The sequence below is a fragment of the Pseudophryne corroboree genome, chromosome 3 (genome assembly GCF_028390025.1).
Source record: "Pseudophryne corroboree isolate aPseCor3 chromosome 3, aPseCor3.hap2, whole genome shotgun sequence".
Lineage (NCBI taxonomy): Eukaryota > Metazoa > Chordata > Amphibia > Anura > Myobatrachidae > Pseudophryne > Pseudophryne corroboree.
In genome coordinates this window covers 173,026-189,302 of record NC_086446.1, presented here as the reverse complement: position 1 = coordinate 189,302, position 16,277 = coordinate 173,026, and the positions used below count along the sequence as shown (strand labels likewise).

The 16,277-nt window shown below is 40.9% G+C and overlaps 1 protein-coding gene across 1 annotated transcript in view; it reads left to right on the top strand.

Moving 5' to 3' along the window:
- Positions 1-16,277, top strand: part of LOC135056207 (uncharacterized) — a 212,970-nt gene that overhangs the window by 97,521 nt on the left and 99,172 nt on the right. The window contains exon 10 of the mRNA XM_063961078.1: positions 2,867-3,880. Within this exon, the coding sequence (XP_063817148.1) occupies positions 2,867-3,880 (1,014 nt within the window). The remainder of the gene's footprint in view (positions 1-2,866; positions 3,881-16,277) is intronic.

Sequence of the window (16,277 nt, the reverse complement as noted above, 5' to 3'; positions counted from 1 at the left end):
TGGGGCCTTATCCCACAAGAGCCCTCTTTGTTTTTTCATGAGTTTTGAGTTGCGCTAAGGACGCGTCAACAATTCCTTCCAAGGGTTGTGTCGGTTTCTCATATCAACCAACCTGTTGTGGTGTCAGTGGCTACTGACATTTCTACTTCAGTAAGTCCTTGGACGTGGTCCGGGCTTTGAAGGTATACGTGACGAGGACTGCTCCTCTTATAAAGTCGGAAGCATTGTTTGTACTTCATGATCCCGATTAAAATTGGGTGTGCTGCTTCTAAGCAGACTATTTCTCGCTGGATCGAATGTACTATTCAGCATGTTTTCTGCTGCAGGTTTGCCGGAACCTAAATCGGTAAAGCATCACTCTACTCGTATAGTGGGCTCTTCCTGGACATTTGGCCGAGGTGTCTCGGCACTTAAATTTGCTGAGCAGTTGCGTGGGCAGGATCAAACGCATTTGCTAAGTTCTACAAGTTTGATACTTTGGCCTCTGATGACCTCCAGTTGGGTCAATTAGTTTGCAGGGTACATCAGCACTTTCCCCTTCCCTAGTGGGAGCTTTGGTATAGGCTCCATGGTCTTTGATGCATCCCCAACATCCTCTAGGACATAAGAGAAAATAGGATTTTAATATACCTACCGGTAAATCCTTTTCTCGTAGTCCGTAGAGGATGTTGGGCGCCCGCCCAGTGCTGATGTTTTCCTGCATGGTTGTTACATGTTCAGTAATGGCAGCATTTGTTGCCATTCTATGGTCATGTATACTGACATGTTTTCATTGAGTTACATGTGGTTGCATGTTATAAATGCAGTGTGATTTGGTGAAATCTCACCACACCGTTTTGTAGTATCCTCTCTCGAGGTTGTCCATCTCCTCGGGCACAGTTCCTAAACTGAGGTCTGGAGGAGTGGCATAGAGGGAGCAGCCAACCCACACTATTCAAATTTTATAGTTCCCAAGGCTCCATCTATACCCCATGGTCTTTGATGCATCCCCAACATCCTCTACGGACTACGAAATAAGGATTTACTGGTAGGTATATTAAAATCCTATTATTATTGCGCAAACAGGACAGCACTTTCTCTTCTTTGCTGTTTTATTATTGCAAAACCCATGTCACCTGTAGTAATCCCACATGAGCGTTCATGTCACCTCTAGTAATCCCATATGAGCGCCCATGTCACCTCTAGTAATCCCACATGAGCGTCCATGTAACCTCTAGTAATCCCACATGAGCGTCCGTGTCACCTCTAGAAATCCCACATGAGCGTCCATGTCACCTCTAGTAATCCCACATGAGCGCCCATGTCACCTCTAGTAAACCTACGAGCGTCAATGTCACCTCTAGTAATCCCACATGAGCGCCCGTGTCACCTCTAGTAATCCCACGAGCGCCCGTGTCACCTCTAGTAATCCCACATGAGCGCCCGTGTCACCTCTAGTAATCCCACATGAGCGTCCATGTAACCTCTAGTAATCCCACATGAGCGTCCATGTCATAGAAACATAGAATTTGACGGCAGATAAGAACCACTTGGCCCATCTAGTCTGCCCCCTTTTTTTTTATTTACATTATTTTTATCTCTAACCTTATTTGATCCTTATTTCTTTGTAAGGATATCCTTATGTCTATCCCATGCATGTTTAAATTTCTATACTGTTTTAGCCTTTCCACTTGTCCACTACCCTTTCTGTGAAGTAATTTTTCCGCAAATTTCCCCTGCAACCCCCCCCCCTTACCCCCACTCCAGTCTCAGTGCATGTCCCCGTGTTCTATTGCTTCTCTTCATTTGGAGAATGGACTTTGTTAAAACCCTTGATATATTTGAAAGTTTCTATCATGTCCCCCCTTTCCCTTCTCTGCTCCAAACTATACATATTGAGATTTCTTAGTCTTTCTGGGTATGTTTTGTGATGTAGGCCATGCACCATTTTAGTTGCCCTTCTTTGTACAGTTTCTAATGTATTAATATCCTTTTGAAGATATGGCCTCCAGAATTGAACACTGTATTCTAGATGAGGCCGTACCAATGACCTATACAGTGGCATTATTACTTCTTTCTTTCTGCTGCTGATTCCTCTCCCAATGCAGCCAAGAATCTGACTAGCCTTCCTCATTGCTTTGTTACATTGCTTACCTGCCTATAAGTCATCTGAAATAGTGACTCCTAGATCCCTTTCCTCCTCAGTAGTTTCCAGTATAGTGCCATTACTACTATATTTAGCCTTTAAATTTTTGAGACCCAAGTGCATGATTTTGCATTTGTCACCTAAGGTACTCCCACATGAGCGTCCATGTTACATCTAGTAATCCCACATGAGCGTTCAGTGTTGATCAAGCTCCAGTCTAAGCATCCTAGCTTTTTTTGTTTTTTAATAAACATAAAAGCAATGATTTCAAGAAAAAATGTCAGTTTATAGAATTATATATTGTGTCCTGTAACACCCTGGGTCTTGTCTATTCATTTTATATATTAATGTATTTTATTTCCAGCAGATGGACACACAAACAGGAACATCTCAGAAGGACATCTAATGTTATCCCTGGATTCTGAAATAACCGATAACGACAGTAGACAGGATTTTCCAGGAGCTAACCCCATTACCCCAATTATACATCCAGCTCTATCAGCTGATCCCTCTGATACTGGGAAATGTTCTCCTGATCACTCTGATATTGGTGCATCTGTTACAGCTCTGACAGTAGATACAGTGTTTTCCTGTTCTATAGATGCCAAATGTTTTACACAGAACACAAAGCGTATTACCAATCAGCCAGCTAAGGCAGGTGAGAGTCCATTTCCATGTTCTGAGTGTAGGAAATGTTTTGCACAGAAATCAGCTCTTGTTATACATCTGAGAAGTCACACAGGTGAGAAGCCATATTCCTGTTCTGAGTGTGGGAAATGTTTTGCACTGAAATCAAATCTTGTTCCACATCAGAGAAGTCACACAGGTGAGAAGCCGTATTCCTGTTCTGAGTGTGGGAAATGTTTTTCACAGAAATCATATCTTGTTTTACATCAGAACAGTCACACAGGTGAGAAGCCATATTCCTGTTTTGAGTGTGGGAAATGTTTTGCACAGAAATCACATCTTGTTTTACATCAGAGAAGTCATACAGGTGAGAAGCCATTTTCCTGTTCTGAGTGTGGGAAATGTTTTGTACAGAAATCACATCTTGTTTTACATCAGAACAGTCACACAGGTGAGAAGCCATTTTCCTGTTCTGAGTGTGGGAAATGTTTTGTACGGAAATTAGATCTTGTCACACATCAGAGAAGTCACACAGGTGAGAAGTCATATTCCTGTTTTGAGTGTAGGAAATGTTTCACACAGAAATCAGCTCTTGTTTTACATCAGAGAAGTCATACAGGTGAGAAGCCATTTTCCTGTTCTGAGTGTGGGAAATGTTTTGTACGGAAATCGGCTCTTGTTATACATCAGAGAAGTCATACAGGTGAGAAGCCGTATTCCTGTTCTGAGTGTGGGAAATGTTTTGCACAGAAATCACATCTTGTTTTACATCAGAGAAGTCACACAGGTGAAAAGCCATTTTCCTGTTCTGAGTGTGGGAAATGTTTTGTACGGAAATCAGCTCTTGTTATACATCAGAGAAGTCATACAGGTGAGAAGCCGTATTCCTGTTCTGAGTGTGGGAAATGTTTTGCACAGAAATCACATCTTGTTTTACATCAGAGAAGTCACACAGGTGAGAAGCCATTTTCCTGTTCTGAGTGTGGGAAATGTTTTGTAAGGAAATCAGATCTTGTCACACATCAGAGGAGTCACACAGGTGAGAAGCCATTTTCATGCCGTGAGAGAAATAAATCCGCTCTTGTTGAACACATTAGACATTACCCAAGTACGGAACCATTTAAATCTTCTGGAGTATAATTATCACTGTCGTCCAATGTTCCTCAAGGGTGAATCCTATCTCCTATGCTTTATAAAATATACATGCTACCACTGGGTGATATAATCAGACATCATGGCCTGGTCTACCACTGTTATGCTGATTACCTGCTTTTTGCTCCATGTACTGAGAACCAAATACCAATCCTAAATGGTTGTCTAGCTGAGCGCCAGGGGTGGATGATACCAGTTGGCTGTGACTCACTCTTTGTGAAACATAATAGAAGCTCACCAACAAAAGACAAGACTACAGCTTTACCAACCATCTGGATTTATGCTTTGGTGTTCAGAATAGCAAAATACTGAACATGTGCTGAATCTTTGTGTTGTCCTGGTATGTGGCTGACACAGACATCCGGTATCCGCCACATACAAATCCACATTCTTCCATCTGTGGACCATAGCCAGAATCAAGCTCTTGATTCCCTCAGAAGTTCATAGACTACTGCAATGCCATCTACCTGGGTCACCCAGCAAAAGAATTACAGAGCTTGCAGCTAGTACAGAATGCAGCAGCCAAGCTGTTACCTAACCCGTTCCTGCCACATAACACCCATTCTCTACTCCCTTCACTGGCTGCCTGTAAGATGACAAATCTATTTCATAATTGGCTAACTGACCTTCGCAGCCCAACATTACATTGTCCAAGGTACTAGAAGCAGCTTCTGCCTCCTTACTGCCCTGCTGGCTTCTACAGATGAAGGACTGTTACCAGCAGTACCAAGAATCTCCTGTCATTCATTTATGGGTTGAACTTTTAGCTTTGCAGCCCTGCCTTGCACAGTCTAAGAGGCCTCCACTCTAGAGACCTTCACAAGCAGGCTGATGACTGTTACGCTTTTCATTAATGTACCTCTATTTACTTCCTAAATAATACATCCCAAATGCTTAGGTCTTTTTTCTGCTGTTTATTTTGTATCGTGTGCTTTGTGTAAATGTGAATGTCTAATACCAGTTTGCACAATCTGTATTGCTGCACGACAATATGGCGGCCATTGGAACGTGTTGTCACTTCTAGTTTGCCTAACTTGTTGCAGACACTCATCTTGATAAGGAGTGCTGAGTGTTTTCTGATACAAGATCCTATCCATATATACCCTGTACATTACCATGTGCATTAGAGTCACCCGGGTTACATCTGCGGTGGTTTGTTGTATGTTACATCTAGATGGTGCGGATACTCCCCTGTATGATTTCATAATAAAAGCTTTTGTTTGCATCTAATTATTACATTAAAGCTTTTATTTTTTTTATCTGTTTTATATTCCCGTCTGAGTAATTACGCCATAATGTCTAATCTCGGAGTGGACCCCAGAAGATGTAAAGAAACCGTGTAAGTGTTCCATCATTCTGTTTCGTGTAAGCATACAGGTAAGTGATGGCACGGTGGTCACTGACCGTCACATTCAGGTGGTATAATGGAAGTGGGACTGTCTGGGCTTATTCTAGTCTACTGCAGAAATAAAAAAATCAGCCTTTATCCTGCTTAAAAAAATTAAAAAGCCCGTAAACCAAGCTTAGTCGGACAAGACAGAGGCCACATTAATTGTGGCACATCATATAGGCTGAGGACCCATGCTTCTGGGATATATGGCATAACTCCCTCTTCACCCACAAAAACCTTCCCTTCACCATTCACAATGTCCACCATTGCCCCTTCAGAAGGGACACAACTTTCCTTTGCTTTTTCCACCTTCACAGAGCCCAGGACCACCTCCATGACCATTTCATGTTCATCTGGAGGCCAGGCATCTGGGAGGTTCATGGCCTGAGATAGCCACAGAACCACCAGGTAGTGGGCAAGAAGAATCCACAGCCTCCTGAGGAACTGGAGAGTCCAAGGATCCACCCCACATGAGGCAGAGAAGGGTCAACCACAGGGTCTGGCTCACCTATTTCCTTCCTAAAAGCTGCTCTTTACCCAGTTTGGAACCTCTGTGCTCCCACTCCAATTTCCTTTGAGAGTCCTTACCCTCACTAATCCCCTCTGAACCTACCAGTTGCTTCCCCTTCCAACCACTCCTCCTTTTTAAGCTTTTCACCACCTGCTGTGTGAGTCCCATCCAACTACTCCATTCCTTGACTCATTGGTGTAGCAACCCCCTTCTCCCCCACACCCCACTGCTACACTGCAGTTAAGCTGTAAGACTTGCTGCTAGCAGTACTCACTAAGCATACACACACACATCATGATTACACAGCTGTGCCAGATATACTGTCTCACTGACAACCAGGATGAGACACTCCCAGAAAGGCATGTATGTATGAGTACGGAGAGAGTGGGTGCAGTGGGGCTGCATAACTGACCAGGACGAGACACTCCCAGAAAGGCATGTATGTATGAGTACAGAGAGAGTGGGTGCAGTGGGGCTGCATAACTGACCAGGACGAGACACTCCCAGAAAGGCATGTATGTATGAGTACGGAGAGAGTGGGCGCAGTGGGGCTGCATGACTGACAGCTGAGCCTGTCACGTCAGTGAGGTGACAAAATGCAAGATATAATTACCTAGCTAAATCAGGTGCTAATGCAATGCTACATGTATTAAATGAGCACCAAATATACTGATTATTAGATAGCAGCTCCTATGCGGCAACTGGATGCCTTAGACGATATAGATTGTATCTCACAAAGTAGACGTGATTCCGCACCAGTTTTCTGAAGGTACAGAAAAAATAGTGATAACAATAATGATAGAGTACCAGAATAACATATGATATGTACGAATGATTCGTATTTTGATAAGTCTGGTGGTGCTCCCAGAGTCAGAAACAACCTGGAAGAAAAGGATTTACAGAAGACTCTTGTGTGGGTGCACTCTTGTTTATATTTGTTAGTATGAAGGTATTAAAACAACTTTTATTAACTCATAACTCTAAGAAAAAAATCCACACTTATATAGTCCACCACAATTATTAAAATTAAGGAAATGTAGACATTTTTTAGAAAATTGGAAATGTTCTGGTTAGTCTATATTAGTAGACTTCAGGAGGGATGTAGACACTCTGGCTCTACATCCTAATCCTATCCCACCAGCACAAGCTCAGCTTGTATTAATAAGACCTCCAAGGGTCATTGGACCGAATTATAGTAAAAAATGTAGATCCTGATTAGTATTGACCAACTTTGGATCTATAATGAATAAAGGGAAACGGTACACAGATCAGAAGAATAAGCAAAAGAAATGATTCAGGGAGAATGTGGTGATCCTGCTGTTGGCTAAGAGTCGAGGATGTCACAAATTACAACACCGGATGTTCTCTGGGGGTCACCCTCACAGATACTGACCCAGCCCACCACCGTTTTGCTTCCAAGAACGGACGAGATCGGGCTTTATCGGTGGGGTATGGTAGTAATTTCTTGGGCCTGCTATAGCCGACTCACCAATGAGAGTGCACCTAAAGAAGATTGTCAGAAAACGGGGCGGATCTGCTGTCTATGTTAGGCACAGGGTAAACCTGTGGATCATGGATGAGAGTCCGCAGATATATACAGAAGTGAAAAGGAAGAGAAAAAGAGGAAGGAAAGGAGGGGAAGAGCAAGGAGAAGAAGGTGAGGGGGGGGGAGAAAGGAGCTGAAAGGAGATTGAGTCGGATGTCAGCTTGGTATTAGAGCCAAAATAGAATCAAAGTTAAGAATGATTGGGCATAAGCCCAATTGACTGAAGGTTGGTACACAGGCCCAAATGGGTACCTGTTATTGTACTTATTAACACATATGCTGCAAAGATTATCAGAAAAGAACACTGTGTATAGCTTACAGCACAACTGATAGGTTATTTCAGAGAGGTAATGGTATGATAATCCTGCCTAGGTCCCTGGAACATCCGGTATGGTATAGAGACGTTAGAAAAATTCACAATTTAGGGTATGTTAGAGAATACTCCTGTTACCAGTATACCAGGTAAGGGGAGAGGACAGGCCCCTGCAGATACTAATTGGCTACATATTATTATTATTATTCTCTCTTCGGTGCTATTCAAAAAGAATCATAAAATGACAATGGTAATTAAGATGATTATAGTAATTATGATGCTGTGATTTGAAAAGAGCAAAAAATAACAATTGGCAAAATATATATATATATATATATATATGACACAAAATATTTGTGGAAAATTGTTAGAAGTAGCAGTCACTGCCCAGATCACTGGGATGCCCTAATTAGGGTCACGAAAAGGACATGCCAAATTGCTGCATATACTCAAATGAGAAAAACATTAAAGAAAAAAAAAGAAAAAACAACAAAAAGCACAAAGGGGTACTGGTCCCTGCCCAGGTCCCTGGGTCAGTCACTAGATTGCAAAATGCAAGATGTACTTCCCAGGTCCTTAGTTCGTATTGTAGTGATTTATGCTGGAATGGGGTAGGTCATGCTGGAAAACGCGTTTCACCCGTCCTGCGGGCTTGTTCACTTCCAATGCTGCTGGTCTGAGGTTTAAATACCTGTATAATTAGTTATTAGCCAATAGCTGCGATGTGCTCAATTGGCTTGTAATCATCGTCAAACTTCCGCTGTGCTCAGCGGAAGTGGTGGATTTGATCAAGTTGCTAGGCAACCTATAACTCTTGCTTTAGCAAAGAGACAAACGAGGAGAAGGGAGAGAATGTTGATAAACTCTTTATTGGTGTCCTCGTTAGTACAGTGGTTTAATATATTCTGGCCGCAGGGATGACCGCTTTACCTATTTCAGATACTTATATGTCCTGAGCCCTGTTGCGTAACGTCATTTCCGGTGTCGCGTTGCTAGGATACAGGACGTCCTCGAATGTTTTAGGTGACGTCATCTTTTTCCAGAGATCGGATAGGCCGTCAGGGTTGGAGCGTCCTGTTGCTCGGCAACCGAGTGTGCACGTGACGTTCTGTATACCAAGCAGGTGGGACTGTATTAGAGCCCCCAAACTCTTAATAAATTAGTTAGTAACCTCGTTAGCATAGTGGGTTGACACACTCGGGCCGCAGGGATAACTGATTATATATTTCAGATTATATCCCGGGCCCAGCTGCGTAACGTCATATCCGGGATTCAGGCGTCATGTTCCTAGGATACAAGACGTCCTAGCTGCTGTGGATGACATCACCTTCCTCGAGGAATCAGATGGACCATCGGGGTTAGGGCATCCTGTCGCTCGGCAACCGAGCGTATTCAGGGCGTATGGTCTGATCCACGAGTGGGACTGTATTGGAGCTTCCCCGGGCCAGTCTATTAGATATGTTGCTGCCGACTGATAGATTATTAGTTGGGACAGTTGTACACCAGAACTTAGGTATAGGTCTGGGTTTTACAATACCTCAGTATTAGATATAGCCTGTGTCCCATATCGGGAATTTTTTGCTAATTAACAGTGTCTGCTAGGTACAATGACCGATTAAGCCAGGCCTGGCCAACCTGTGGCTCTCCAGCTGTTGTAAAACTACAAGTCCCATCATGCTTTGCCACAGTTTTGTGATTAAGGAATGCTAAAACTGTGGCAGGGCATGCTGGGATGTGTAGTTTCACAACATCTGGAGAGCCACAGGTTGGCCAGGCCTGGATTAAGCTATTGATCCTTACGAAAAAACGGAAAAAGAAGAAAAAATCTTGTTGATGTTGTATGGATGAGTGATCCCCGATAACAACAAATCTAGAGGGGATAGTCTGAATTAGGTTACCATTAAATATAAGAGAAAATAGGTGATAAATACGTAAAGCCAAAGGTTGGCTGTTGGTCAGATAGGACTATATTGTGCCTGAATACAAATAGGTGTATACGTATAGGAGTGTGGTGTTAAGGGTATGTGCCAATAAGATATAAATGGTGGGCGTGGTTGAGGTTGGAATGTCATGGAGGAGGTGGTGAGCCCACCGTGAGAGTGAGGGTAATTGTGTGATAGTGACACATAGAAAAGAAATGTGGCTAACGTGTAGGTCAATGGTTTGACTGTGTAGATAAGTGTGGGGTTACACATTGCACCCATTGGTTGTTGGGTGTGGGCATGGTGAGTAAGCTTAGTAAAGGGGTGGTTCATAGGGGAAAAAAAGGGGTGGGTGAACACTGAGATGCCTGGACCAAATTAAGTAGGTGACCCTTGTGAGGTAAAAGGACACATTGTGAGGTGGGTACTTGCACAGTGTAGGGCGGGATGCAAGGGGAGGAAAAGGAAAGGGAGAGAATAAGGGGTAATGTTAATGGATCAGCAGTACCAGGTTATGGGGTACGGTGGTGAGTGTGAGTGCTACCTGGCACTGTGAGAGGGAAAGCAGTTAGATGACAAAAGGACTAAATGGTAATTTGGAAGTCAGGTCGTGCTTAAAGAAAAGCACTATAATTTATGCTTTCATTAAGGCCCATAGATAATATAATAATAATAATATACTTTATTTGTCATTAACATAATCGACAACGAAAAGGTCAATGAAAATACAATCAGAGTCTCCCACAGCCATGAAAAATAACAGTAACATTTTGCCACATTATGGAAAACATATGTACACAACCTACTGATCGTTTAACAGCCGGATAGCAGTTGGAAAAAAAGCTATTTGACATGCGATTTGTGTGAGCGCGGATACTCCTGAACCGTTTTAAAGATGGCAATCTTTCAAAGATCAAACAATTTGGATGACTCTCGTCAGTAAGTATACTCCTAGCTTTCCTTAATACATTTTTGGTATACAAGTCTTTCATACTTGGCAGAGGCACCCCAATGGTCCTACTAGCCGTTTTAACCACCCTCTCGAAAGCTATTCGGTCCGCTACAGTGCAATTTCCAAACCACACTATCATCCCGTACGTAAAAACACTCTCTACGATACTATGATAAAACCTAACCAAAGTGCATGTGCTTAAACAAACAGCTCTAAGCCTCCTCAAAAAGAAAAGGCGTTGCTGCGCCTTTTTAATCAAAAAGAGACTATTCACAGACCAAGTTAGGTCATTTGTAATATATGTAATATATGTACCTAAAAATTTAAAAGAGACCACCTCCTCAATCGGCTTCCATCCAAAGACACAGGAAATAATGGTCTATTACAACCCCGCCTAAAATCAACAACCATTTCCTTTGTTTTAGACGTGTTTAAAACCAAACAGTTTGCTTTACTCCATTCCAGTAGGCGTAAAATTTCGGATCTATAAGCTGACTCATCGTTACCACTTATCAAACCGACAACTGCCGTGTCGTCTGCAAATTTCACCACTTTAACGGAATCAGAAGTTGAAAAACAATCATGCGTAAATAAAGAATATAGTAGCGGGCTCAGAACGCACCCTTGTGGGACCCCCGTGCATATACAGATCTCACCAGGCATAATTTTACCAAGCCTGACTACTTGCGGCCTAGCTGTCAAAAAGTTTAAAATCCAATTGCACGTGAACCCATTTACGCCTAGGTTAAAAAGCTTGGAGGCCAAAGATGTTGGTACAATAGTATTGAACGCGGAACTAAAATCCACAAATAAAATTCTCACATAAGTCCCTTTCTTCTTTAAGTGGGTCTGTGCCTGATGTAAAACAGTCAGGGCTGCGTCCTCTGTAGAACTATTCTGGCGATACGCAAATTGGAAGGGATCAAAGTTTGCAGGAAAGTGGAATTTAATATGTTTTAATATCAGCCGTTCAAAGCATTTCATAACTAATGATGTTAGCGCAATGGGCCGATAATCATCTAAACACTTTGGTACACCCTTTTTGGGTATAGGGATAATTTCTGTATACTTAAAACACTTGGGTATTTTACAGACCTGCAGAGAGATATTAAATATTACTGTAAAAATCCCAGCTAATTCATTACAGCAATTCCTAAGAACTTTTCCTTGAATCCCGTCTGGGCCAGCAGATTTGCCTGTACTAACACCTCTAAGACACTTCAGCACCTCTTGCTCATCCAAGACTAACGAGGCCTCACCAGGTCTAATCCCAACCGTTTCAACACTGGTCAAATCATGTCTATCAAATCTTGAATAGAAGATGTTTAAATCTTCCGCCATAGTGCTATTTACTGCACTTGGCACCGCCTTCCTGGGTTTATAATCCGTAATATATTGCAGACTGCGCCACATACTCTTTGTGTCATTACACTGCTTTAACTTGTCCTGGCTTTTGAGTGGTGATATGCACACCTGAGTGAATGCTCGGTGTTGCTTAATTTGTATAGAGTTGATCCACATGATGTAATTAATACAGGTGCTCTTTTGTTAAAAAGAAAAAGGAACTATACAGATACAGGTTGAGTATCCCTTATCCAAAATGCTTGGGACCAGAGGTATTTTGGATATGGGATTTTTCCGTATTTTGGAATAATTGCATACCATAATAAGATATCATGGCGATGGGACCTAAATCTAAGCACAGAATGCATTTATGTCACATATACACCTTATACACACAGCCTGAAGGTAATTGTAGCCAATATTTTTAATAACTTTATTAAACAAAGTGTGTCTACATTCACACAATTCATTTATGTTTCATATACACCTTATACAAACAGCCTACAGGTCATTTAATACAATATTTGTAATAACTTTGTGTATTAAACAAAGTTTGTGTACATTGAGACATCAAAAAACAAAGATTTCACTATCTCACTCTCACTCAAAAAAGTCCATATTTCAGAATATTCCGTATTTCGGAATATTTGGATATGGGATACTCAACCTGTAATATCAAGCTTAAACAATAAAATTAGTACTTATAGTAGATAGTGGTGGGAAAACAAAGAACACACTAATCCCCATATATATGTATATACAGATAGAATTTCTAATAGACACACAGATACCTAATATGTTGCTTTATTACTTTGACTTTAAATACGTCTTGCTTTATAGAGATTTATAGAGATTATTTTTTATATATAGTTTGAATATTTATCATCCTCTCTATTCCTTTGAAGGGGTTTCGTGTTTCAAGTTATTCCCACCACTTTCTGAAAACACATATATTCAATATAAAAAGGAATCTCTGAGTATAACCATTAATTTAATTAGAAAGCTCCAAGAAACAAGTATTTCAAAAGAGCTCATAATAACTAGACAGCTAAAATAGCTCAGTGAGTAAGTGACTGAGCAACAGTGAGAGAGGTCATCGGTTCAAATCCAACCTAGACTCAATTACTTTATATAGAATTGTTCATATGTTTTAATGTTTATAGCCATTTAGAACGGTTGAATCACACCCCAATGGTTGTTATTGGAGAATACATTTATATTATAGGTTTAATCTATTAGGTACGTATATTGAGAAGAGGCAACAAATAAATCACAAGTTGTGGCAAGATTAAGGTGAAGGAAATATCTACAGCTGTATAAACTATTTATAACCCACCCAAAGCATATCGGACCAAACCACTGTATTCGAAATAGTAGGAGAGAAAATATTCAAATAGATGTTCCGAAGATATACAGATAATAATTAAACTGAAAAATCTTTTCTGAATCATCAGTCATTGTGACAGAGACCATCTGAGTAAGCCATGTGCATCGTCATATTCAGTGTAAATTGGTGAATATATATAATATATATATATATGAGTCTATTGTTGCTCATATCACACTATATGTCAAATGAAAAAATGGCGCTCCTTTCTGTTCGTATTGTTCCTCAAAAAGAAAGAAATAAGTATATCATAGTGTAGTATGTTAAAAACACTTCCACTTTTTGTGTCAAGAAAAGGGGAATTTTTTTCACAGATTAATTAGAAACAAAATACTTTCCAAAAGAGATAGATCTGCCACACCTGTGTTATACACTTTCTAGAAATGCAATTATCTTTATATGTCCCTCAGTCAATGAGGTCTATACGTTTAAATGTATTAACCAGAGAGGGAACATATCATGGAGATTACTCAAGGATAAATAGGTGTGTAGATCCCCTTTAGGTAGTCTAATTACCTCTATATACCCCTCAAAATAATGAGGTGTATACGTGTCACTGATTAGCCCAGCAGAAACAGGTCATACAGGTTATTTGAAGTCGGGGGTGAGTGATAGCAAATCCGTTATACCCGTGTGGATCACCTTATGGTAATAAAATTACCTTTATATACACCTCAAACCAATGAGGTATATACGTGTAGGTATTACAACCCGGCAGAGTCAGGAACACTTCAGTTTCTTAAAAGCAGATTCTTTTATTACAATCCTCCAAAATGAACAGATGGCAAATGTACAGTGCAAGGGAGAGAAAACAGAAAGTCCTCTTGGAGTCCCGGTTACCCCTTGTGGAGATTCAGTCCTTCTCATCCGATGGTAGGTCCAGCTGTGTCCCAAGACAATCCCCGCCGTCAGCTGATCTACACACCTATTTATCCTTGAGTAATCTCCATGATATGTTCCCTCTCTGGTTAATACATTTAAACGTATAGACCTCATTGACTGAGGGACATATAAAGATAATTGCATTTCTAGAAAGTGTATAACACAGGTGTGGCAGATCTATCACTTTTGGAAAGTATTTTGTTTCTAATTAATCTGTGAAAAAAATTCCCCTTTTCTTGACACAAAAAGTGGAAGTGTTTTTAACATACTACACTATGATATACTTATTTCTTTCTTTTTGAGGAACAATACGAACAGAAAGGAGCGCCATTTTTTCATTTGACATATTGTGTCTTTGGAAAGTTTGTATTGAAAGAACGGTGGTATTCTTTGTTTGTCATTTGAAGGCTGTCACCTTACTTCTGTTTGTAAAGAGCGCTAAGAATTGTCACCCCATTTTCTTTTAGCTCATATCACACTAGACAAAGAATAATCCAGAGATAGATACAAAGTACCATGTGTATAATATACTCCGTAGATATCTCAAAGGATATATATGTATGGATAGACTAAGTTTCTCAACAGAAGGATAAGAAAACAGCCAGGGAAAAAAAGGGGGGAGGGAAGAAGAAAAAAAAGGAAGCTATAGGATAAAATAGAATAACATACAGATATTGATTCATATATTATTCAGCTCAATGTTTTCGTTGAGACCTAGAGGGAACAAAGTATCTATCATACAAATCCAGTATGCTTCCCTCTTACAGAGGAGGTTATATCTATCCCCACCTCGGAATGTCTGTTTTATATGTTCAACTCCCTGTATGGACAGAACCCCACAATCACCTCCATGGAGTGAGTAAACATGTCTAGGTACACGGTGTTTAGTTGACTTTTTAAGAATTAATCTTCTATGTTCTAAAAACCTAGAGAGCATATTGTTCTACCGACATATTGGCAACCGCAAATGCAGGAGATTACATAAACCACAAATGTTGTCTGGCAGTTTATATTGCCCACTATATCGAAGTATTCTTTAGTTCTATATAAGAATTATGATAGTCAGTGAGGTGGATGGGGCATCCCATTCCCAGCAGGAACAGCACACTATATGTAAGAGCCGGAGCGGTGCAGGGCTACTGGCTGACAGCCTATCATCTCGGTTCAGCGGCAGAAGTCTGTAAATGATGGGAAATAACATCTGGCCCATGGCTACTGTGAGGAAATGAGAGGTCTGTGACAATATAGCTATGCCTCATTTCTCATGTCAGATATGTACTTTTTATCCCCATATCCCTATACATTCATCTGTTTCCTCATTCTCCATAACATGTCCATTACTGCTCACCCAATATTGTGTTTAAATCAACCTTAATATTGTTAATATATTCAATTGTGTTACGTTATCTGTTACCCTTTAGATAATGTATTCATGTTAGACCTAGTTTTCTATTGTTTACTACCACCACAGTGGACACTCAAGGATAAGTCATATATAAGGTACCATTGTCCCTTTTTGTTTACTCCCTATTGTCCAACAGTGAGCTGACCAGACATGGGTAACTACCTGGCTCTCTTCCTTTGATCGTAAAACTAGTTATCATCAGGTATAGACCATCAATGATTCCTGATCATCAATGGTTGATAGCCAATCCTAGACCAGACCCTGAGAGACCACAGCCACCACCAGATCCACAATGTGTACCTAGAAGCTGCCACATCTGGCACTTTGTTACCCGCCATCAGATCTACCTTCTCCTAGACAGCCACCTCTCCACATCTAAGCTGGAACTCTGCAGGTTTTCTTCACCACCAGCTTTGATCTCCTTTGCATCAGCATCACGGCCAGCCACACACAGGTCCATGGAATCAGCATTATGATAACTTTTGACTCTTTATTTGCTGCAGCTGCTGTATAGTTCCTGTGATTTCCTCCAGCTTATTAACCAGCTGCACCAGCTCCTCATTTCATGTAACTCTCTCTCAGCTGCTGCAACAGTTTTTTTTTTGAGTGCGAATAGTTGGATAAGTGCCGGATGCATACGAGTCTAATAATTATTACTGTTGTTTCTTTTGCTATGTGTCTCAATACGGTTAAACTCCTATATAAGGTAATAGTTACATAG